The sequence below is a fragment of the Mustela nivalis genome, assembly GCF_964662115.1.
Source record: "Mustela nivalis genome assembly, chromosome: 12".
In the NCBI taxonomy this organism is placed as follows: domain Eukaryota; kingdom Metazoa; phylum Chordata; class Mammalia; order Carnivora; family Mustelidae; genus Mustela; species Mustela nivalis.
This window is the reverse complement of record NC_139031.1, coordinates 50,775,283-50,801,998: the sequence shown is the minus strand read 5'-3', so window position 1 is coordinate 50,801,998 and position 26,716 is coordinate 50,775,283. Positions and strand designations below refer to the sequence as shown.

The window sequence follows — 26,716 nt, the reverse complement described above, 5'->3', positions numbered from 1 at the left end:
GTTGGATTCACAGAGCGAGAACTGTACACACAAGCAAGTTCAGCAAGGATGTGGCAAAGGGAACTCGGCAATCCGTCTCAGTCTGCCCAAGGGAGACTCTCAACGTTCTGGGAGGCTCTTATCTGCAGCCCTTGTCCTGAAGCAGGACAAGAGTGTGGTCTCTTCCAATACACAAATAACATAATTTTCTTAGAAATACTGAAAAAGTATGATTCCAAAAAGTAAAATTCCAAGTATGTTAGCCGGAAGTTCACATACACTACTTGGAAAAAAAATATACTGATGCTGGGCTTCTGAGGATTTATGATCACCCCGGGACGCCTCATGTATGAAATATGCAGTCAGTCACGTAAGAAAGAGTGTTCTAGTGACCCCTGGATACGAAGACAAATGTCAAGGAATACATACAAACACGATCTCTCCCTTCATGCCTCCTCGTGGTGTGCTTCATGTGCTAGGAGGAGGAGGAAGCAGTTACTCAGAGTTTTGAGCTGAATTTTCTTTTATCTGATCAGAGTAAGAGTAGGCTGGGGAAAAATCCCTACATAAATATTGATTCTGGGACAGTTCCCTCTGGCGGAACACGTACACAGGAATGACAGCTTCTGGGACTGAGGGAGGCACGGAGCCACCCTCTCTGCCAACACAAACCATCTCCTTATCTCTCAGCACAGAGTCCAAAAGCAAGAAAAGGCCTTTGAAAATAACTTAACCACAACAAAAGTCATAAGCACAAGATCTAAAGCGTGTATTTTGAGCAGTGAACATGAGAGCCCGCATGAGAACTAAGTATATCTGTGGATTAATTAGCACGAATTCACAGAAGAGTACTTAGTTTAAATGTCTCTATTTGTAAGTTAGCCAAGAGCCGTTCAAGATGAGCTACTGGAGACAGCCTCCAAGATTTTAGGGCTTGCCTTACTATATCCCTTCTGTGTTACCTTCAGAAGAGGTTTTCTCTCCTCATGACTTCCGAGGACAATCGATTGCTAAGAAAACTTACTTAATAACTCTACTAATATTATTACTTAACTGCAAAGAAGGCTGATGTCCTTTCAAAAAATGCTCATTTAATCTCTGATCCATTTTGCAAAGATATGAAAGAGCCGTACTCACAGAATATTAAACAGAATGATCATTATGCACTGGGTGACTATACTTAAAAGTGTTCTTTATAAACTAACCAAACTATTCTTTTCTTTCTTTTTTTTTTTTTTAATTGACAAGCCCACCCAAAATTTCACTACAGATAGAAATTCAGCATTTCAAGTTTTAATGTGAGAAACCAGCACAGTCCAGAAAAAGAATTCACTGAGTACTTGCCAAGAATTAAAATTTGGGCAATTTTTACAGAGAGAGAATTTTCATGAAGGGTCTCATTCTGATGTCCACACGCCCCGAAGACGGGGACAGGTAAAATCCTCCCAATTCTAGAGATGACGTTAAGTAACCTGCACCAGCCCTCCCTGTATGACATATGTTATCTGTGACGGTTCAAGTCTGGGTCTGTCATGGACAGAATGGTACGGTGCTGGTCAGACCGCACACCAGCGAGTCTGTTCTTCCGGGTCCTGACCACCATTTCTAATGAAACACAACATGATACAATAGAAAGAACAGAAATGAAGTTTAAACATCACAATGCCTCCCCACTAGTAACATCGAGGGTCTCTCACCATGTGGATGAGGCATGTATCAGGTTGGGCTGCTTCATGTGTTCAGTGGGTCGTGGACTTGACCATGCTAGAAAAACACAGAGGTGTTTCCAGGCCACAGGAGGCAGAGCCCTGTTCCGCATTATCTACATAACCAGCTATTTTTTTTGTACCATTCCTGGAGAAAGGCCTTAATATTTATTTTGGGAAGCCCCTCCCCAAGGCTCCATCCCCATTCGGCAGGCAGAGCGTTCCCCCGGAGGTGGCGTGCAAACGAGCTGGCAGCTAGAAATGCTGATCGAGTCTGTTTATTTTTGGTTACCAATATATAATCACAAATGCTTCAAACTGCTCCAATCTTTTCTAGGCTTTAAAACATAATTGGAAAAAAAGCAGTTACAGTCTTCATTTCATCGCCATATTTTTTTTAGTGTTAAAATTTGAAAAATATTGCTCAGCATTCCCCATCAAGATAGGCCAAATAGTATGACAAATCAGGCCCACCCAGAGCACTGTCTGAACTTCACGTGGAAAGCTGACCAGTGCCTATGACATCTCTGTCCCAACTGTCTTTCTTCAGTCCTCTGAGCTGAACTTGGGATTGCGGTTTTAAAACTCTCTGTTCTGGGTCCTTATCATCTTGGAAGCCTCTACAAATGCAAGTTTCCCGCAGGCTCTCTCTTCTCTCTCTGCCTCTTTCCTCAGTGATCTTATCTGTTCCTATGGTTTCGATTTTCACAGTTATGCAGGTTATTCCCAGATCTGTGTCTCCATCTCGGTCCTCCTTCTTGGAGCCCCAGATCCCATCTCCAGTTACACACCGAACATTTCCATGCTGCAGACCATCACACCCCTGCGAGGTACAAGCTGCTATCACAGAACAGGGGCATAGCCTCTGTCCTCTGCAGGGGGCGGGGGGAGGTAGGGGCACACAATGATCTGAAACCACAAGCATCATGTCCACTGGATTTCACAAGCCTCTCCCTCCTCCTACAGAATTTTAGTTTATGTCACCACCAGGTGTCTTCATGTTCTTCTCTTCCTTCCCCTCTGCCCTCACATCGGCCTCTCAGTACACCCCATCACTTCCACCCCTGAAATGTCTCCATCCTCCCTCCTCTCTGCCATGGTCAGAGCTCAGGACTGCACCGCCTCTCCCCGGGGCCATGGGCACAGCCGCCCAGCCAGCCTCTCCTCCGGTTCATTCTCTCTTCCACACGGGTGCCAAGTTCCCCTTCCAAAAGGCAAGCCTGCTCACACTAGCTCCCCATCCCTTCAGACTCCCCATCACCTTCAGGTGCCTCTCCCCACCAGATGTGATAGTCTTACAGGGGCCTGAGTACCAAGTGAGGCCCCATCCCCGGCAACCTTGATGCAGAGGTGCACAGAAGGCTGTGCAGCTTTGAGAGCTTGGACACACCTGGGATCCCTACTTTGTGGAACATTCAGGCGGAAGCCTCAACCCAAGCCTGAAGTCCAGGCCCCTGTGGGTCTCAGACTCTCTCCCCAGATGCACCTCCCACATTTCTTTCTTTCTAGCCTGGACTGCCTTGTTCCTGCCTTCGACAGGGGATAATTTTCTTGTCCACTGCGCTCTCCACGTCTAACACCATCTCCTCGGTGACGATTCTTTTGAGTCCTCTCAAGACTCTAGGTTAAACGAGGTCCCCCTCTTGGCCTAACAAAGCTCTTTTTCTGTACAGGTACATTTTCTTATCTCAGTGTTTTAGACTTAGCAACACAAACCTCTGTCTTGACTAATCTACACCACGAGTTCCTGAGGGGAGAGGGTATGTTTTCCTATTCTAAGGACCTGGAATCATTTCTACAACAGAGTGCTGCTAAGTAACTGTCTATTGAACTGACGAATAGGACTGATTCAGAAAGTAAAAATGTTAAAGCAGATACAAACACTTAATGTCACATCCAGTCTGGGGGAGAGGGTAAGATGACGGAAGAAGGAAGAGTCTTCGAGGAAAAGGTGGATTTTGGTGAGTGGATGAGGTGAGGGGAAGAAGAGCAGTCAAGGCAGAGAGCTGGTATCAACAGAGGTAAGGCAGACGTAAGCTAGGGATCTGACACGGGCCCAGCGAGCAGCACACGGTGTTGTGGAAATGCCAGAAAACAAAGCCAGGAAAGTTAGCTGGGTTTCTATGTCAGGCTGAGGAGGCTCATTTAGCAGCAAGTGAGATGATGTGAGCAAAGAAACTATTATCATCCTTAAGCTAAATATGCCCAGCTCTTGCTTGAGCTGTTCTCCTTTGGACACGAGTTGTCACTGTGGGTGCTCCCATCTCCTCCTTCTCACGCCCTTCTGCTGGAGGTACTGGCGAGGCGGGCAGGAGGTCTGTGGCCACTGAGAGCAGGCTAATAATTTAATCCTTCTTTTTGCCAATGTTTGTTAAATATCTATTCAGTACTTTTTTAGTAGGGCTCGTGAGACAGTTAGTTTGTATTACTAAAAGAACTTTCAATAATTTTTACTTAACTGTTGAATAAAAAATTAGTAATTTATTAAATCATTTTTCTTGCAATTTAGCAATTTGCTTCTTTTAAGTTGTGTCATTTGGTAATCTGACATTTTTTTTTAACTTTTATTTATTTATTTGACAGACAGAGATCACGAGTAGCAGAGAGGCAGGCAGAGAGAGAGGAGGAAGCAAGTTCCCTCCTGAGCAGAGAGCCCGACGCAGGGCTGGAACCGAGGACCCGGGGATCATGACCCGAGCTGAAGGCAGAGGCTTTAACCCACTGAGCCACCCAGGAGCCCCTGATATTCTTTTTTGTTGTTGTTAAAGATTTTATTTATTTGAGAGAGTGTATACACACAGGAGCCAGGGGAGGAGCAGGGGAAGAAGAAGCAGACTCCCCATGAGCAGGGAGCCTGATGTGGGGCTTGATCCCAGGATCCTGGGATCATGACCTGAGCTGAACACAGACACTTAACTGACTGAGCCACCCAGGCATCCTTAACTGACATTCTTAATTCTGAATTAATTTTCCAACACACTTAACTAAAGAGAAAGGTCAGTTGTAGACATGGATAAAACCATGTTGCCCAAACCCAACAACAACACCCCATGCCTGACTTGGTTTCATAAGGACACTCATTGCCAACCAAAAGCTAGCAAGTCCATAGGTTGGTGGGGCCACCTTGGTGGGCCTTCAGCAACGTGTGTTACGTTCACTGACAAAGTACTGATGGGCCACATTCAGACCCAGCAAGGAACATTCATCCATTACCAGTAGTTACAACTAGCTTCCTGGCCAAAGCAGGATCCATTTACCACTTAACAGTTACTCAATTCATTTCATAGAGAAAACGGAGTTAAATCAGATCCTACTGATGTGTTAGGACAGGTGTACGGCTGGCCTTCTCTTTGATCCGATTCCAAGAGCTCTTATGATAATCCTCATTTCAGACATGAGACAACGGAGGCTGAGAGATGCTAACTAGCTGGGCCGGGATCACACACGAAGTCCGCAGAGGAGATGGTTAAGTACCTGGGTTTGACTCTTTACCTGCTCCCACACACCATGAAGACTTAAATTGTCCAAAAGGAACTGAACGGGAGTGAGACTGAAAACAGAGGAAACAGGAGGTTTACTGTAAACAGTCTAGGCGAGAACTGACATGAATTTCCTATGAGGAATTCAGTCTATAAAAATTAAGAGTCCTAATGACTTGCTCATTGTTAATTGCTCCCACATACCCCTTGTACCCTAACCATGCTTCCCAAACCCTGGATCCAATAGAGAGAAGATAATACATGTTTGCTGCACAAAAGAAAGTATAGCTTGTACTAACATTTGAATATACAGGCACTGATGTTCTGGAAATCGACATCACTCAGATAACATAATAAATCTACAGTGAAGAGAAGAAACTCAGAGGCAGCTGAAATACTGCCATCCCCCCCCCCCCCAATCAGATGCTACATACTTGGGACCTGGGCTGCAGGTGGCTCAAGCCGGAGAAACACCAGCTCTGGACTGCTTCCCCCGCCTGCTGACTGCAGGGTTTAACCTGCCCTCAGGGAGAAAGTGTCCCCTTCAATTCTTATGCCTTGTCTTAGAGCCGAGACCCTTCAAAGTTCCCTTCCTTCACTTCATAATAGATTTTTACAGTGCTTTCTCTTGAGTAACATTTAATAGACGTCTAGTCAATGGAAAAGCTACTCAACAGAGAAAAATGATAACATCAAAAGAGCAGAGTGTGTCCTGTATGAAATCCTTTGATTAGATCATAAATATTTGTCCCATTTCCCAGAGTCGTAAGTACCTGAGCCCAGGAACCTGTCTGGTTGCCCTTCTTTTGAGGAAATATGCCAGAAAAACACAAGTTTCTTTTTAATGCCAAGACAGTGTGTACATGGTCAAACTAACCCTAGCTACAGTTTTTCTTCACCATTTCTGTTGGGAGACAGAAAAGCTTTCAGTTTTTAAAAGCCTTACAGAGATATGTTCTGGTGACGGGACAGGTTTAAGGCAATCTGTTATAATTGCATCTTAAAGATGTGGTATTTAGACACTCCAAGATGGTCATTCATTTAAAAGGACGTTAGTGAAGAGATGCCTGGGTGGCTCAGTAGGTGAACCGAATGACTCCTGATTTCTGTTCAGGTCGTGACCTCAGAGAGGTGAGATGGAGTCCCCAGTCCAGCTCCAAGCTGGGTGTGGAGTGTGTTTAAGATTCTCTCTCTCCCTGGCCTCTGCTCTTTCCCCTGCTACAAAAAATAGTAAAATAAAATAAAAAGTCCCCAGTGCACTTCTCTATTCCACACGTCTCTCAGGAATTAAAAATTTTAAAGATTTATCTCATCTGTTTTCTTAAATTCCACACCTGAATAAACTCAGATAGTATTTATTTTTCTCTGACTTATTTTGCTTAGCAGAATACATTCTCGCTCCATCCACATCATTGCAAATGGCAAGATTTCATTCTTTTTGATGGCTGAGTAATATATATACTATATATATAAAAATATACCACATCTTCTTTAACCATTCGTTACTCAATGGACATTTGGGCTCTTTCATAGTTTTGCTATTATTGATAATGCTGCTATAAACTGGGGTACGTGTATCCCTTCGAATCTGTATTTTTGTATCCTTTGGGTAATAACTAGTACTGCAATTGCTAGATCATAGGGTAGCTCTATTTTTAACTTCTTGAGGAACCTCCATATTGTTTTTCTGAGTAACTGCACCAGTTTGCATTCCCACCAACCGTGAAAGAGGGTTCCCTTTTTCTTCGCATCCTTGCCAACACCTGTTGTTTCTTGTGTTGTTAATTTTAGCCATTCTGACAGGTGTGAGCTGGTATCTCATCGTGCTTTGATTTAGATTTCCCTGATGATAAGCGATGCTCAGTATCTCTTCACATGGGGAGGGGGCAGAAAAGAGAAACTGAGAGAGAGACAGAGAAAAGGAAACAAACCGTAAGAGACTCTTACAGATAGGGAACAAACTGAGGGTTGACAGAGTGAGGTGGGTAGGGGATGGGCGAGAAGGGTGGTGCGTATGAGGGAGGGCACTTCCGATGAACACTGGGCGTTGTATGTACGTGATGAATCACCGAATTCTACTCCTGAAACCAACACTGCACTGTATGCTAACCAGAATTTAAATAAAAATTTGAAAAGGAAAAAAAAAGTAAAAGTTTTACCTCATGGAATAAAAGAAAAGTAATTTCTGAGTCTAACTACGTGTCAATGTGGAGCTACATGCGTTAGGGCATCTCATTTAACTCCCCCGACTCCTAACAAGCCCCAGAGACATATGCCGTTAGTTCCATTTTGCAGAATAAGAAGATGAGCCTCTGGAAGCCACAAGTCATAGCAAGTGGGTAAGTTAGAACTGAACCTGTGTTTCTTTCTTTCTTTCTTTTTTTAAATTTATTTATTTGACAGACAGAGACCACAAGTAGGCAGAGAAAGAGGAGAAAGCAGGCTCCCTGCCGAACAGAGAGCCCGATGCAGAGCTCGATCCCAGGACCCTGGGACCATGACCTGAGCCGAAGGCAGAGACTTCAACCCACTGAGCCACCCAGGTGCCTCTGAACCTGCGTTTCTTGATTTGCTTTTAACTGCTACACAAATCCACCTTGAGGATTGTAAAAAAGAAAAAAACAACAGGTCATATCTACACTGACACTTCACTAAGGTTTTATGATAGACCAGCGATCTGCTTTTAAAAAATAACATTACAGCTTTCTGCCACACATGTGATGTTCCCAAGCTTTTTTTGTTCCTGAAATGTCAGTCATGCTACTGCTAAATCTTCCCATTGACATTACAGGGAAATTCTAAGACAGAGCAACCACCACCAATTCCCTAAGAGTCCCTGTGTTTGCAAATACAAGCAAAGACACCAACAGTTCAATCAATAGAGCAATCAATGGTGGGTATGCAGCTCAAGAGGGGGCAGGCAAAGATGTGAATTTTCCTTAACCCTCATCTAAGCTGTCCTGCTAGAATTTAAAGAAACTGCCTTTTATGACACATTTGGGGGGAAAAAATACAGCATTGTTCCTACAGTCCTTCTCGTGTATGATCTTTGCCAAGTGGTATCACTTTCCCGAACCTCATATTCATTACTTGAAAAAGAGGGATAATCACTACCACCAAGCACCCCATAGGATGAGTATGTGGAAGAAAGGGGGGGCCTGAAGTGCTTGATTGAGGGTAGCTACCTTCTATTCCCAACACAGTAATGTGCTTTTTCCCTTTTTCACTTTTAGCCACGGATGGGGCCTTTCTCCTAATCAGACCCACCCACCACTATTGGGGTAGAGTCCAAGATAAGGAACATAGAAACAAAGTAATTACTATCCATCTTCTGACACCCAAGCTAGAATTTTTCCTTGAAAGGGCAAAGTTTATAGAGAAATGTCACCTTCCTTTGCACATCAAGAACCAACTCTATAGGTTCCAAATCTGGAATAACGAAGCCACAGGTCTGTTCCCCTCAAGAAGTAGTCAGGAAGTAATGGGCTAGAAAAACTCAAGGCTGTCCTCAAGTTACTGCAAGGGGACTGTTGGGTTCAGGGGCCAGGGCAGTAGAGAGGCAGCGGAGACAAAAGGTAAGAGCTATGAGCCTCATCTTCCCTTGGTGGGCTTGGGCTCTGAAAGGTGAGCCCAGGTAGATGGCTGAGTGAACCCTGAAGACAGGAACACAGTTTGAAATGCAGATTGCAACTTGACACGCAGAGGAGACTGTCAGTCTACCCTGAGCCTGAGGTGGCAGTCGATGTGCTCGTGGTGCATTCAGCAGTGAGCACAGTAAAGCTGACAGGCAAGAGGCAGATGGGGTCCAGAGCTTATTATTCCCGAGTTGATCCTCTTTACGAGGATGGGAAATGTGCAAAGACCCAAAAGCTTCTACATGCTCTGGGCTCAGATGCCAGCAAGGGAGCCCACCTTATAAAGGGCCACAGGCTGCAGGGAGTATGCAGCAGCAAAGCAGTGGGGTTTGCAGCCTCAGCAAGAGGCATCATAGGGCAAGGCAGCCAGAAAGACTCAGAGACCCTAACCCGGCTGAGATGTGGCTGGCATGGATACCTCTATAGAGACAAGAATAGCCCAGGAGCACTGTGGGATTCCAAAGACCCCCCCTCCCCCATGCCAGGGACTGAGTGATCCAAACAGGGATATTTCACCATCAGCCCAGGCAGGAGCAATATCCTGGATGGACCATGTATCACAAAAAAGAGTTCCAATCCAAAAGAGCTCAAATGTTGGTCCCTGGAGGGAGGTGGCAGCTCGCTGAGGACCACAGTGTCATGGTCTCAAGTAAAAGAGCACAGCATTTCCTACTTTATTTAAGTGTGGAGAATAATTCTGAGACTCTGTTAATGACCACTTTAGAAAGTCAATGCAAGTACTTTAATGACTCACAAAATAAAATAATCTCCTAAGATTACCAGATAATAAAACCAAGCCAAAACACATGTGGGGGAAAAAAAGGTTTTTGATACAGCTTGGCCTGTCAACCCAAACTATTTTTCATATCCATGACAAAGGCATATTTCCTCTCAAAGAGAAGTATATGTATTTTGAATTTTTATGCAAAATTGATAACTATCAGTAGTTTTATTTGTCTTTCTTCTTGAAATATCAAGAGAAGTATATGTATTTTGAATTTTCATGCAAAATTGATAACTATCAGTAGTTTTGTCTTTCTTCTTGAAATATCAAGAGAAGTATATGTATTTTGAATTTTCATGCAAAATTGATAACTATCAGTAGTTTTATTTGTCTTTCTTCTTGAAATATCAAGAGAAGTATATGTATTTTGAATTTTCAAGCAAAATTGATAACTATCAGTAGTTTTGTCTTTCTTCTTGAAATATCAAGAGAAGTATATGTATTTTGAATTTTCATGCAAAATTGATAACTATCAGTAGTTTTATTTGTCTTTCTTCTTGAAATATCAAGGTAATAAAAAAAAACTGCACTTAGAGCAGGTCCTCTGCAAATTTCCTTGGAGGGTGCTGACCACCCATATAATGTCATCGTTTGATGAAACTGTCCATTTGGTTATAAGACTATTAATTAGCTATTACATGGGGGCCTAATGTTACCAACAAAACAAAGCAACTTCAGTAACTTGCACTTAGGTACAAATGCTAAGTGTGATTTCTACATCTGTCATTAGTTTCAGAAATGAGTCTAAGAGGCCCCGAGGGTCCAAGATGCTCACTGTACGAACCCACAGCCCACGTGTCTGGTGCTAACACTGTGAAGCCCCATGATGGAATGTGCCCCTTCCCTGACAAGGCAGACACACACCACACACTGCCTGGGGACCACAGATGGTGGAGAAAATGCCCCCCTCCCCATCTTCACTGTCAGCAACAGAGGCTCCCAGCCAGGGCTTATGGTCACTCTCCCAACTCCCTTAAAGACCCACATCTGAAGGGTGGTGAAGTTGGTTTTTTTGTTAATATGGGACAATTTTGTGTTTACTGTATACCGCCCCCTTTGGACAGAGGAAAATCATGTCTCCTTAGCTTCACCTTTGGAACTATGATTTAGAAATGGGCGTTCTAAACATATAACAACAAAACTAAAAATCAAAATGAAGAAAATAGGAATCTGTAAAACTGAGATGGCGACTGTATCCGTGATGCTTGGCTCTCTACCATCTGTTCCTCAGGATAGATACAAAGTAACCTCAATCTCACATTTCCCACAGTAATTTTTCTACCAGAAAACCATGACATGATAACGTGTAAACCTCCACTGATTTTAATAGTTCTTAAAGTGAATGCTTCACGTTTTTTCTTTTATGCTTTGTTTTTATTAAATGTTTGCATTTTCAAAAGATATAAGGTAGCTGCTTTTTAGCAAAAGGGGAACCAGAGAAGCCCATCTGTTCTACCGACTTGGGAGGAGCCCACAATTTACAAGGACTGGCTTTACAAGGATGTGGCTTTGGCTCAGGGGCACTTGCTGGGAGCCAGGGTTAAAAAATCTACTTCTCCTTTAAATGATGCTGACCACTCCCCTCTCAAATGTCTTCCTGGTAAGTTTAGTATGGAAAACCTCAGTGAGAATGTACACTTACTCCTGAGTCTGCCCAGCAAATAAACCGTGGTAATAATTCACTTCATTTATAAAGCTTGTACTGCTAATGCCATGAGAGCGTTAGAATTCTGTTATCATTCCCATGACAAAATCTCCAGTCGGGTAGAGAAACACTGACAAGTTAGGCAGTTGTCTAATAAATGAGTTAGTAGCCAATGTATAAACAACATTTTGATTGCCTCCACACTTGCTTCATTAGACCAACACCCTTCGTAAAACACCAGCTCATTCCCTGAGACAGCGGATCGCACAGACTTTGGAATGTGTCTGTCAAATCACTTAGGGGTGAAGGTTGGTTAAAAATGCAGACACCAAGGCCTCCATCCAAGCTTAACTGGAGTGGGGTAAGGGGGGACAGAGAGCAGGAATTACAAGCACTGCAAATTAACTACTGTGCAAATTAAATGCTTTACAAGAACAAAAGTACGATTATTTTAAAGGTATCTATCCATCTCTATTTCCTCAACTCCAAACAAAAACACTGTCAAAATTTAAGAAGTCGTATAATACAAGACTTCATTGACTCTGGGGTCAAAATTTCTATGGCCCACTCACTCCAAAAACAGATCTCAATCACTGTGTGAGCATTAAAATGAGGTATTTTTATGACCCGGCCGGAAAAAAAAAAAAAAAAAAAAAAAGCAAATAGCTAAAACCACAGTTTGGCCACTTACAAAGAAAATGTCTGATTTAGAAATTCTCCAATGTTCAGTATTTATGTGTGTTTTGCATAAACAGAAAGAAAGTACATGAAACAAATTTCGCTTTTATCGCAACAGCATCACTGGTAGAATTCAGCTAAATCAAATACCTTGCTGCCCTCTGTACTACAGAGCATTATTTACTTACCCTTACATACCCTGTGCTCATGTCATTGCAGTTTTACTGAGAACAGCTCCATTTTCATGGCTGTTTACACAATTAGACTTTTAATGTGATGAATGCTGGACTATAGCTGGGTCATGTGGCCAAGACAAAGATTTCCCTTGATAGCTCTTACTTGTCAATACAAATGAGAGTTGGAAAATGTTCTCTGAGGAGGGGGGCAGGAGCAGGAAGGGCCTTCTGCACATTTTCAGGAGGAAAAAGGCACCGAATCATGAAAGTTTAGAAAGGAAATTAAATGATCAAAAGCTATTATTCCCATATTCTTACTGAGTAGGCATCAACTTATAATTAAAGAGAAGGAAAGCTGTCAAGAACCTGGTACTTAGGACACGACCCGACAGGCTCAGCATGGACCTCTCATCATCAGCCACGCATGCCCGCTTCCTTTTATGAAAGATGGAGACTGAGGCTGAGGGCAGCCAGTCGATTTAGCAGAGTGACTGGACACAGAATGCATGAGAGTCCAACTTCCTAGCCACATGCCCAGGACTGCTGGATTTTGGTGGGAAGGTGTGTTTATCAGGCCGTATAACGTCGTCACTTTGTAAGAACAGCATATGGCAAGGGTTCTTTTAAAGGAACATTTTAAGGCAGCTTTCCATTTAATTATCTAATCATCTTATTTAAATATTTCCTCAAATATGCTAATATTTGAAACATCTACATCACTTTCATTTTGTACCCTTTGTATACTGTGGTTTTATGCCATTAAAAAAATACCCTTTGTATACAAAGGGTACAAAATGGGGTATACAAAGAAGGGGTATACAAAGGAGCCATCACAGAATTATCAATTCTGAAAGCAGATGACAGATCAATCCTCTTCCCCGGCCTCACCCAGGCACCCCTCAAATGCAGACCTTTGTCCATACACAAAGACTTTGTCAGCCACAGGGCTTTACGTGGAGGCCAGCCTTTCAGGACACATGGAGGCCGCCTCTCAGGCTGGCCTCGGGATACTGGGTGGCATGTCTCCTATGTTCATCTGGGGAGCAGCTCCCACTCCCCAGAAGACCAAGAACAAAGGAGCTGGCAGGCTTCAGGGAGAAGCTGCCCTGTCCACCATGGATTAAAGACACCCATCAGTTACCTCAGTCAACTAATTGGCCCAACAAAGGCCCAACCTGAATCACTGAAGAAAGTGGCCCTGATTGCATCGCTGGCTTCTGACTCAGTGTCAAGTGTCACCAACCCAAGTGTCACCAAGTGTCACTTGGTTGGTGTCACCAATCCAGCAGGGCAGCAACAGGGTTGTTCCACAGGAAACGCAAACCTGCCCACACTAGGGAATTGGAATGGGACGGGGCTCAATTTTTTATGAAAGTCGAGCCCTACCAGGAAGTTTCACCGACAAGGAGAGAGTACCAGGGAGACCTCTGTGTTTATGCTTTGAAATTTAAATCAATTTAAATATAAATTGCTCTCCTTTTTTGTCATTATGAGAATGAAGTAAAATGTGGGTTTCAGATCTCTGGTGTGCAAATGGTCATTAACTTTCATTTGACCTTGGGTGTAGAACTAATATTGAATTTGTGCACAGGGTACACTCATTATACTCATCTAGTTTCCTCACAGAAAATAACGCTCCCAGGAGCTGCAACGCTAGAAGCCGCTTTCAGGCACTCAAATAGAAAACTGGATTCTTCCTCTAAAGCCTCCCCCCCTGCCTTCCACCCACCTCTCTGCTCCAAACCTCAGGGAGGCTTGGCAACATATATAAAACACAAACACTAACAGGTAAAAATCTGAATGACATAAAATCGTTGTCCTGGACCATGCAGGACAAGAGCCCGGTCTGTGAGCCCTCATGTTCCTGGAAATGGGTGCCATCAGTACTCAGTTCTCCTTCCCAGGGCCTGATTCCCTGAGACAGGGACAAGCACCCGTTTAGAGAGATAATTACCTTTGTCTACTGAGCCTTATAAGCATTACATACCGCCCCTGAAGTGGCCCACAGAACTTTGTTTTGAAAACAAAACCCCAGCATTCTGGAGCACACTCTGTTGTGGTTGTAAATTATTCACCTCCTTGGCAAAGCAGTTTCATTTACTATCTTAATGGACATGACCATGCTAAAGGATGAAAAAGAAAATCAGCTTGCTTGCTTTCCTCCATTCTAAACAATCCTCAGGGTTAAAGGAACCCAACTTCAATTCACTCAAATCTCTTGCTGTTCAAGGAGAAATCAGGGCAAAGGGCTATTTTCTTTTATAGTATGCCATTGATGGTTATTTATCATTTAGACTTAATAGCTCTAATTACAAAAGACAGTGTCACGGGATTTTTTTTTTAAAGGCAATTTTCTTTGTATCCCAGTGGGAGAGTTAGAAAAATTCACAAAGCATCTGCTACGTGCATTTTCAATCATTTCTGGGTTTTACCAACGCTATTATTTTCTTGATTGCAAGAATTTTACATTTTCAAAGATCCTTTAACTTGACATTGCATGGATAATTATTATATTAAGACTTTTACTGTGGTTTTATGCCATTAAAAAAAATGAAAGATCTACTCTGTTAACCATTGAATTGATCTCTGATAAGAACACACACTACAGGAGATGGGATATGGACGCACAAAACCTGCCAGCAAGCGGGGACAGAACAGGCTCTGGAAATGTTAGAACAAGGAGTTACTATGGTGCCAGAGAAGGAGAGAGATTTTTATAAGCTTCAACAATCAGCCTGGTGTTAGGCAAAGCTCTCTCTTCTAGGGAAAAGAAATTCTACATCATCAATCAATCAGGAAGACCACAATGTTGTGTTGATTATTTAAGGGGGAAACACATGTGACTTCTTTCCTCTTGGCTGACAAATGCTAAAGAACACATTCAGTGGGGCTCCAAGACAATCAGTGTAGGTCTGGGCTGACCATGAATGAGAGTGATGGCGGCTGGTCAGCTGCCGGCGCAGCATCTGGGACGTGGCAAAGGAGAAGAAAAGGACAAAAAACATACCGTGTGGAAATATCAATTCTGGAAGGACAAGGTGCATCCTTAGGGGGCAGGCTAAGGAAGACTCGAGAAAATTTAAGTGTTTGAAAGTATCCCTAAAAATTAAGCATAATGTTTTCATTATTTAAAATCCAGCCAACAGACTTCTGCCATGAGAGTATTTTTTAGCTCCAACAGTCATTATTAGAGCCCTCAGAGACCAGATGAATAAACACCTGTAAAAGAAGATCATCATAGTTTTTACTTTTAGATTTTCAATATAAACTATCACAGAAAACTAGAAAGGTCGAAGAAGTCTGACATAGCAGTAACTGTACTAGCATGGGAGCTGTCTTTGCTGTATTATTAACATCTTAACTGTATTATTAACATCTACTCTAAAATCTCGTTCTATTGTGCCTTCTCCTATACATGAGCTATGGGTTTACAAAAGGGAAAGAGGGTCAAGTCAAACAGTGTTCTCCATGAAAAGGAGAAATCTGTCAACTAAAAATAAAAAGTAAAAATTTAGAGATCATAAAAGTCGGAGCAATTCCATAGGTTTAATGCTTACTTTTTTTCTTCTAAAAGTATAAAAGGCAAAGCATTCTCTACTGCTAAAAGTAATCAATCTATTTCATTTCTCATGACAAAGCAACATGAATATCTTGTCTTTGTAATGCTTCTGCCCTGAAGAAAAATATGTTTTTTCAATTGTGTCAGACCTCAAGTCTCACACCAGAGCTTCCTGTCAACACCTCATTTCCCCCAATCTTACATACACATTCTTAAGAAGGAGGCTTAACACTGCTGAAATTTCCTAGTAAGTGTTGCTGATGCCCAGTGATTATTACTAACAGAGGAGATCTTCAAAGCTGGCAACTGATGCAGACTATGGGGGTGACAGAAGCCCCTCAACCTGCCTGATGGGTCCACCTTGATGACCAGATCCGGCATTGTCTGCTTCAATATGTTACACGCACAGAGTTCACTGCACGGCAAATAGTAGCAACTAGGCTGTTGAAATCACACACCCATTCAAATGCCTAAATAAGCTGGACTATAGGATCTAAAAGATGAAAAAACAAACATGAAGATCTAGAAGGCTAGGACAGACAATTTACCTTCAATGAAAAGCACTGGCTTCCCTTCCATCTTTTTTGTTAAAGCCTATTAAAAATAGTTTTACCAAAAGCTCAAATTAAACACAATAGAGTGAAGCTATTTTATACTATTTTATATTGTATATACTTAACATCCCCAAGAAATAATAAAATATCTTGGTACATAAATACCACTTAAACCTCCATCCCTGGCTAATCGATCCTGGGAAGAGGGGAAAAAAATGCTGCTATCTGCTACTTGAAAAATGTATGAGCTTTTATCTGGTCTTTTTCCATTTCAGGAACCAAAGTGGAAAATGGGAACGTCTTTCCGCAAATCCCATCTTTAGTCCCATAATCCAGAAAATCACTAACAAGGGAGGGAAAGCATAGTGTAGCTGGAAAAACTGGAGACTGGACGTTGAAACACTTGGTTTCAACCAAGCTGGCTGCAAGCTTGCTATATTCTGGCTGCAAGCTTGCTGGCTTAGGCCATCTCAGACCCAACATTTCCTCTCAGTATTCTGTTCTGACATTGAGACACGATGCAAACAGCGCCACCTGTGGTGAGCATACACAGTGTCCGCTCACTGCTGGTCCCTCTTCAGCTAGTTTTCCTGGAGGGGCCACATCCATCCCAGCCTCCGTGCATGTGTCTTCTCTTGTATGCAGGCCCCCTGATGTCTCGAACCCCCACCAGGCTTCTCCTGCTCCCGAGGTGGGCACGTCATTCTTCCAAGAAGGTCCCCAGTGAGACATCTGTGGAGACTACCCAGATAGAGGTTTCTTCCCTTTCTGCTGCAATGGACTCCAGAAGTTCTCTGAGCCCATAAATTCACTTTGCAGTTTTCATTTTGTTTGTTTTAGCACTTGTCCCTAAAAGAATCCTGTATAAAATATTCCCAATGGTGTGACTCCATTAAGGATAATGAAGGTAATTAATAAAAATATGTATTGCTATAATTAAATAATAGAGCTGAAAAGCATCTCTCAGGTTATCAGATTCTACATCAATCCCTTCGTGATGCAAAATCAAAATCACTCTGCTAAGGTCACAGTGACAATTAATGGCATAAACGGAGCCTAGAACCCCTTTCTTTCTTTTCCAAACTTTCATTTCCTGTATACTTAGTTTTAAAGCACTTAACTAGCTATGGGCTAAGCAGACAGAGTAAAAGATAACAACTGCCAAGGAGATTTACCAATATGGTATTTTTGGCTTTCCAGAAATAGAAGCCCACCACGGCACAAATTTCATATGATCTAAAGATAATGAGAGCTGAAAGTGCTTTGGCTGTAGATTCATGCAAAAGGGAAAAAACATATCTCCCTAGACTCTAATTAGCTAACATTAGCAGCAGAATAAGCAATCGAACAAAAAGAACGTGCAAGGATATCTCTGCTAATTTTTGTAAATCTGTTGAAGCCTTAAAATGCTATTCACAGTCACTAAGGTTAACATTTGGAGGAGAAGACTGTTTAAAGGCACATCCTAATGGCCTTTTAGAAAATTACAACAAAATGGATTTTTTACTAAGCTAGAGCCTTGAATCATTTATATAATCTATCGATTGGCAGTTACTTTTATTTCTATTTGTAGGGTGAGCTGAAATAAAAAACTTTTGCTTCATACTAATTCTTGTTTTAATAACCCTTGGCAATGAGACATAAATCTGGCATGACCACCTGAGCCCTAATTAACAGTTTTACTATAAGACATAAGATATTAGGGTAATCAATTCCTTTTGCCAAGCCCCAGTCATGCTATCATTTTCATACTTTTTATTAGATGTACACCAACCTCTTTTTCTTCTTCCTTGAAAAACCACCTTAGAATAGTGTTAGAAAGCCACATCAACATACACAGAAAGCACCATTCTGCAGCTGGAACTCTAATTAAGGCTATGCTGAATGTCTCTGCATTTTATCACCTCCTAACCACATAGTAATACGTTCCTCTTTTTCAAACAGCCAGTGGTTCATTAATGTTTTCCATTTATGAAACATCTGTTGTAATTTAAAAACAGTAGGGGTCACATTTATCTTTGCCATTATCCTCACATCTTATACTGTACCTGGAATACAGCAGGTGCCAAATTAGAATCTGAGAAAGGCACGAAGGAATGCCAGACCTATGATAGCCTCTCTTGTATCTTGCCATTGTCATTTTTCATCTCCTCTCAACGTCAACTCAAATGATGAGAGTACGGAGTTAAACAGGTAAGTATCTCTAGTACTTTTCATATTTGGATTCTTTGAATATTTCAGTATACAACTTGTTGGACTTATTGGTTATTTCTGTCTTTACACTGCTTACCGAATTTGTTTGAGAGTGCAGGAGAGTAATGTCTTTGTTTCTCACTAAAATAATCCTTTTTAAAAATTAACATATAATGTATTATTTGTCCCAGGGGTATAGATTTGTGAATCATCAGGTTTACACACTTCACAGATCTCACCACAGCACATACCCTCCCCAACGTCCATAACCCAACCACCCTCTCCATCTGTAAAATAATCTTGTTGACTCATGTTATTCTTTTTTTTCTAAAACTTCATTTATTTATTTGAGAGAGAGGGAGAGAGATTGATGGAACAAGTGAAAGGAAGGGCAGAGGTAGAAGCAGACTCCCCTAGGATCAGGGAGCCTGATATAGGACTTAATCCCAGGACCCTAGGATCATGACCTTAGCTGAAGGCAGATGCCCAACCCACTGAGCCACCCAGGCACCCTCATGTTACTTTTCTAATCAAAAATATTATATTTAAAGCCAAGGACAAAATGAGAATGCCAACTATCATCACCTTAGTCAACCTTATATAGGAAGACTCTGTCTAATAAAATAGTATGAGATAAAAAGGATTTACTTAGATGGATGAGACAAACTAGTCATTACTGATAGATGATATATTTGCCCATATGGGAAATCCCAGATCATTTTAAGACAAGTTATTAGAATTCATTTGAGTTTTACATTTTTGCTAGACCCAAAATCTCATACAGTAGAAGTTACCAAATATAAAAGACAATAGATGTGGATATTAACAAACTAATTCTAAAGTTTATATGGAAGGAAAAGATCCAGAATAGCCAACACAAATTTTGGCTCAGATCAAGTGTAAAGAAGAACAAAAGTTGGAGGACTGACACTATACGATGTCAACACTTACCAGAAAGCCACAATAATCAAGACAGTGGAGCATTACAGAAATAACAGACAAATGGATCAATCGAATGATGGAGAGCCTAGAAACAGACCCACAAAAATATGTCACTGATCTTTGACAAAGGAGCAAAGGAAACGTAATGGATAAAGAAGAGTCTTTTCATCAAATGATACTGCAACAACTAGATATCGACATGCAAAAAAAACCCAAACCTAGACATAAACCTGACCTTTCACAAAAAATAACTCAAACTGGATATGCAAAATGATAAAATTCCTAGAATATGCGTAGGAGAAAAATTAGATGATCTTGAATATTGCATGACTTTTCTAGATATCTAGATCTTCTAGATATCAAAGACATGATTGCATTAAGGAAAAAAATCTTGACTTCATTAAAATTCAAAAATATCTGCTCTTCAAAAGACCATGTGAAGAGAATGAGAAGACAAGCCACAGACTGTGAGAAAATATTTGCAAAAAAGATACCCCAAAAAGGATTCTTCCCCAAAGAATATTAAAAAAAAAACTCTTGAAACTCAAAAATAAGAAAACAACTAATCCAAAGACCTTAACAGATACTTCACCAGAGATATAAAGTGGGCAAATAAACATATAGAAAGATGCTCCACATCTCATGTCATCAGGGAAAAACAAATTAAAACAACAGTGAGTTACCACTACACTACTATTAGCATGGCCCAAATCCAGAACACTCAGAACAACCAATGCTGGCAAAGATATGGAAAAATAGTAAGTCTCGTGCATTGCTGGTGGGGATGCAAAATGGTATAACCACTTTGGCAGGCAATTTGGTGGTTTCCTATAAAATGAACAATACTCCTACCATACGATCCAGTAATTGTGCTCCTTAATATTTACACAAAGCAGATGAAAACTGACATCTACACAGAAACCTACACAGTGTTATAGCAGATTTATTCCATAAATGCCCAAACTAGGGAGCAATCAAGATGTCCTTCAGCAGATGAATGGATAAATAAACTGTAGAACATGTAGACAATGGAATGTTACTGACTGTTAAAAAGAAATGAGATTTCAAGTCATGACAAATCATGAAGGAAACTTAAATGCATAATATTTTAAGCAAAAGGAGCCAATCTGAAAAGGCTACATACTGTATGAATCCAACTCCATGACTTTCTGGCAAGGCAAGACTATGAAAACATCAAAAAGATGAATGGTTGCCACGGATTGGGAGAAAGAAAGAAACAGATGAAGCACAGAGGATTCTTAGGGCAGGGAAACTATTTTATATGATACCATAATGGTAGATACATATCCTTATACATTTGTTCAAACCTATAAAATGTACAATACAGAGTGAACCCTAACGTAAACTATAGATTTGGGGCAATAATGATGTGTCAGTGTAGGTTCACTGATTGTAACAATTGTGCCACTCTGAGGTGCTGATAGTAGGAAAGGCTGTGCACAGCTACAGCTAGGTGCAAAGGGTATATGGGAACTTTTGTACTCTCTGTTCACTTTTTCTGCAAATCCAAAACTTCCCTAAAAAAGTACATCTATTAAAACAAAAAGTATTATGAAAGATGAAGACTTGAGAAACCATCACAGAAGAGAACTAAAAAAGAGAGAGAGAACAGAAAAATAGTTCATTTACAATAGTTACCAAAATCACAAGGTAACTAAAAATACAAACAAAATGTACAAGGCCTTACAGATAAATTTTCACAGCAGTACTAAAAATTTGAAAAAATAAGATATCCTCAGTTCATGGATGGAAACACTTACTTCACAAATGTCAAATTTATCTAGAGATCTATAAATGCAATATACTTTTAAAAATTCTGAAGGAGATTTCACAGAACCTAACCAAAAAAATACTATGAAAAGAAGAAGAAAGGTAAAAAGAGATTTGCCTATTCCTACCCCAGAAAAAGTCTTATTATTATAAAGTTCTGGTAGGTAATTGAAATAATATATATGAATTCCACGTATGATAGAGTTAGCATCATGTCCAATAAATGCTCCTGGGGTAACTGGCTTAGCATAAAGAAAACATAAAATTTGATTTCTACCTGACAGCATATATAAAAACAAACTGCAGATGATTTAAAGTCCTAAACATGAAGAACAAAACTTTAACAGTGTCTACACCTAGCTATAAACCTAGATATTCCAATTTTAACATTTATATACTTTTATATATAATAATGAGAAAATAATTGGAAAAGAGCAAAAATAACATAAGCACAAGAATATATATTTAGGTCCTTCTATTATTATTTAAAATAGGAAAAAAATTAAAAACCTAAATGTACAGCCAAGAATTAGTTAAATAAAGTGTACATATATTTAGCTAACAAAACTACTGATGATGCAGATCTATACTACTGACATGAAAATAAATCCTAGAAGGATTATATATAGCTACAGTAATCAAGACGGGTGCATACCAACAGAATCTGTTCAATCAACAACAACACAGAACCTCAAAATATACCCACACAAATATGCCCAACTTATTTTTGACAAAGGCATAAAAGCAATTCAATGAAAGAAAGATGGTCTCTTCAACAGAAGAGCTGGGGCAACTGGACATTCATAAGCCTAAACACCCAAACAACAAACCCAGAAAAATAAACCCTTCACCTAAGTCTTATATTTTACGTACCTGTGCCCAGATGCTCTTTTCGGCTCTCCACATGGCTCATCCCTTCACTGATTGCAGGGTTTTGTTCAAATGTCCCCTTCCCTCCCACTTCTCCAGCCTATCTATATTTATTTGCTCTGTTTTTCTCTAGCAATGACACACTGCAAGTTTATTATTTCCCTTTTTTCTGAAACTTAAAAAAAAAAAAATCCTACCATTCCAACTCAAACAGACCATAGGTTTTGTTTCCTTATGATTACGGGAACGAAGGGCAGCTCTAGCAGAATTGGTCTCTTGGCCCTCTCTCCCAAAACCTCTATACTGATGTCCTTTCTCCATCAGGCTTCCACCTACGCAAGCAACCACGATCTAACGCTGGCACTTATGAGCCCTATCCAGGCTGCCCCCTCCTCATTACCCCGGGGGTCAAGATGGCTGTTCTTCGCATCCTCTCTCCGCCTTTATGGCATGCAGGCTCTGTGTCCTCTCCATCAACCAAAGCAACAAGCAGAAGAGATTACGTGGGGAAAGCTCATTCACACTAAGGTGTATTGGATTCAAAAAGTAACTGAGGGAAAAGCAAACTCTTAGCGTTTCTAAGTAGAAAAAGAAAAATGTAAAATGCATGGTTTGTGTTTTTGAGGCATTTCTGTTCCATTTATGTCTTCGATTTTTGTCATAGTCTTTCTGCCCGAAAAGTCTTACTCCAGTTTGCTGTGATCCAAGTAGCATTTCCCCTCAGTTTGTCATTCTATTCAGCAATGACCTCCTCCCTCTGAACAGCAAACAATGCCCCCTTCTCCCACTCTTCCTAAGTGTTTTTCTACCTCACTAAGTCTCCATCTCATATTGAATTTCACCAGAGTATGGCTTTCTCTCCTTCAAAATGTATTTGAAAGCTCCCTTTTCCTTTCCACAGATCACTTCCAGATTGTGTCCTACAGGTATCAGGGATCAGATCCACGCAATTAGTCCTACATAAAAGCTTGCTTTTAAAGTTATTACATAATTATTTTTAGAAGAAACTGCTTTGAGGTGAAAAATATACCCTTAAACAAAGACCAACTTCGTGTTATTTTCCTCTGAAATTACGATAGGTAAATGCAATGTGATTTGCTTCTTGGGTTGTGTACAGAGACTTTCTTCATGGTTGCAACAGATTACAGACATATTTTTTTGATTTTTAATTTCAGTTTTCCTTAAAATATGAAAGCAAAGCAGTGAAATTTTAAAGAACTACATAAAGTATTCTGTGCTATTTCAATGGCAGAATAGATCATTTTAAAAAGAAACAGTGATATTTTTCTGTATTCTGCACCTAAACTTCCTGAGATACACCCAGTTCCAGGAAAGACTACTCACCAGACTTCCTTGCTTTCAAAGCAATAACAGCTGCTAGTTCTCTCTGTACCTGGTAAGATATTAGGGGGAAAAGATCAAATTAGAATAAGAAAAATGTAGTTATCAAAAGCAGTACTTTGTGTTTAGGTATGAACCAAAATTAGGAGTTATGGCAATAGAAATTATATTTGCTGTCCCATTTTGGGGTTTTGTTTGTTTTTAGTATCAGGGAAAACCCTCTGCATAGAAATTTTAGGCCAAAAATCTGGAAGAATCATATTGACTTACTTTCACAAGAAATTAGGCAGTTGCCAGAATGTATACATTGTAAAACACTGGTATTTTGGGGAAAAGCCTCAAAACAGTAATTATAAAATACTTAGAAATGACACAAATAATCAATTACTAAAACATGCATGACACCTTGGTAAAGATATTAAACACTCTTTAACCCTTCAAAGATTCTAGCTTACACAGAAATTCTAGAAAAATTAAATAGGTGGTCCTGGTGTACTTGGATCTCTACTCAAACACAATCAATGCTCATTTGAAGTCTGGCAGGTTTACAGCAGCCATTTTGGAAAACATGCCCCAGAAAAGCAAGCACCACCCTGTCCCAGGGGAGGTGAAATGGGAACAGACAAGACGACCTTTAAAACCCCTCAACCCCACTTGTTTGTCCACATTTCTGCTTGCTCCCAGTCTCTCTCTCTCCGCACACACTCACTCCCCCTCAACTTTGAAGGCTTAAATCCTTTCCTAAAAGCATTCCCAAAGAGGAACATAAAAAAAGAGACAAAAATGATAACCCTAGTCACTTTCAAAGACAAGATTTAAAAAAAAGATACCATGAAGATAATCTTTGGGAAATCTATGTTTAGCAGCAATAAAAACTCCACAATGCACAAGCTCATTCCTCTCTAGGACGGTCTTTTAAGCTCAGAAGTGTGCATATGTTCAGGTGTTTGGAGGTGCTGGTGAGTCCGGAAGCACCCTGCAGCTTATTATACTAATGACATTTTAAAGGGAGAACACACAAGTTCAAGGTTACATAAGACTTGCTATTGAAGTTAATCCAATTTATATTCATTTACTTGAAGGCAAAAGTAGATCTATATGCTACCCTCTGGGACCCTGCTGTGGACTGCTCTCTCAGCTGCCAGGATCATGGCCCCTGAGGAAGGCAGCTCTCCTCTCTCCCCACCACCACTGCCTTACTGCTGTGTTTTCCCCTCCTGGCTACTATGCTTCCCACGCAGAAGGGCTTACTCTTCATTTAGCCCATTCTTTGATACCTCTGGATGATCCCTCTCTGGGAAATTATGCAGTAATGAGAAGTCCATCAGTCCCTCTCCAAGTTCTGAAAATGCTCACAGTAGGATAATCTGCAGTTGAACAACTTAGGGAGAAAAAGAGCGCGATGGGAAAGAGAAGGCATACATGACCAGAGAAAAACCTTTACAAATACTTGTACGGGTAGTCAAATAAAAACAGCCACACACTAAAAACATCACTTACTGCATACTTGACATATTTGTAACGGTTCTATCACCTTCTCTATTCAGGATTTTCTTCCCTCGCCCTGTCACAAATACTTGGGGCAAAGAGGCAGACCATAAACATCCACTAGGATCTGGTCAACGGCTTTCTGATTTTATGACCTCACAGGGAAGATCCCAGCGGGGGGTTCACGGCCAGGAAGAAAGCACAGACTGGGGGGGGGGGGGGGGGGAGTAGCCAGAGGCAGATCCCTTCCTTTGCTTACAGAAGATCAAAAACAGTCTTCCTCAGCCTCCTCTCCGTTTCCCCAAATTCTCTTCAGCAGATCTTCAGTTTTTCTTCTTCTAATCAGAAATGTCTCAAAAGACAAAAAGCTCAGAAAAGGAAGGTATTAGATTCCCAGCTTTGTATAACACCTCATCCTTTCAAAGATGAGGTAGGGCAAGAAAGGGAGAAAGGGAATGCGTGAGGAAAGGACACAACATTTCTGCCGAGCTGGAAGGAGGGGACAGAGGCAATGAGACGAGAACTTCACAGGTGAATGTAGAAAGAACCTAAGTTAAAAAAAAAAAAAAAAAAAGTTTTAAAGTAAATGAGACTACCCTACAGAACCACACAAAATCCCCCGAGTGTCTGTAGTCAGGGAGGATTTAAAAGTGTGTTATGCGGAGTGGGGTATGCAACAGCTTCCATGTTTTTGCCCCAGAATGCTTTTGACAAACACCCTACGGGTAGGTATAAAACACAAAGGACAAAGCACTGATCAAGCAAAAACACAAACTAGCTAAGATCTTATTGTATGTTCCTACAGCATCTCCACAGAACCTTTTTTCTTTTTTGAGAGCACACTGCCAAGTATTTACTAGTTTTCAAATGAATGACTAAGTGCTGTCTTCTAGAGGAGGCTCCACCGAAGCAGGGATCTGTCTGTCTTTTCCTGGTATTATCCAGAGCAGTCATCAACAGTCACTCACTAGCCCACAGGAGGTGGATGCCTATGCAACTTCTGGAAAACCATGGGAAGGATCTAGGGGGAGAGAAAAACAACAAGGAGAAGGCATTCTCCACTAAGAAGCTACTCCCAGGAGGTCTCTTCAGAACGGAATATCAGAAGGACGCAGGGCCTCCTCTGCCAATAATTATTACGTTTATACTGAAAACTGAAACTTTGGGCAGCTGCAGAAACAGAAACTAGAATTTTCTAGGAAGGAACTGGTTGGCACTGAACACAAAGTCCCGGTCCCAGCACCAGACAGCCGGGATCCTGGCTCCCATTCTGACAACTTCCTGAGCCGCCCCGAGCAAAAGCGGCCCAGCTGTGAGATGCTCCGAATTCCTGACAGTCAGGAACTGTTTGAGATAATAAATGTGTAGTTCCAAACCACCAAAGTCTGAGACAGTTTGTTCTCCCGAGGAGTCTTTTATAAGAAAATGACTATTTTTCTATTTGATCTACTCGTGTTGATGGTTAACCTTCGTTTTTCTCTGTGGCTGAAATGAACCCTCTTCTAAGATTGGGCTCAAGACATGGATGTGGCCAGAGCCAAGAGCCATGTGCTGCTACTGGCCATTTTTTCTATTTAATGTAGGTGCTAATCCACTGCCTCGGTGAGTAGAAGGAGGGTACACTATTACCTTGACCTTCCCCATGACAGCCCTTCCCCACCAAGATCTGCACCCCCTGGGGCTAGATGTAGTTCAGAATTCCAACTTTTATCCATTTCAGAGAGGGACTCTATCAATGTCACATCCTCAGGGAGGTCTGGGGCAACAACTCATCATCAGAAATCAGACACATGAATAAATTTCTGCAGTGAAATGTGTAATTATTCATACCAAATGAGACAATGGAAGACTAGAAAAAGGCCTTGGGACTTTCCACTATATATGTTCAGAGTAGGT

At 41.1% G+C, this 26,716-nt stretch overlaps 1 protein-coding gene across 7 annotated transcripts in view; it reads right to left on the bottom strand.

Moving 5' to 3' along the window:
• The window catches only part of RAPGEF5 (Rap guanine nucleotide exchange factor 5), a 224,008-nt gene that overhangs the window by 119,255 nt on the left and 78,037 nt on the right, over positions 1–26,716 (bottom strand). For all 7 annotated transcript variants that reach the window (XM_082693712.1, XM_082693707.1, XM_082693706.1 and 4 more), the window contains exon 7: positions 23,336–23,384. In XM_082693712.1, coding sequence (XP_082549838.1) covers positions 23,336–23,384 — 49 coding nt within the window. The remainder of the gene's footprint in view (positions 1–23,335; positions 23,385–26,716) is intronic.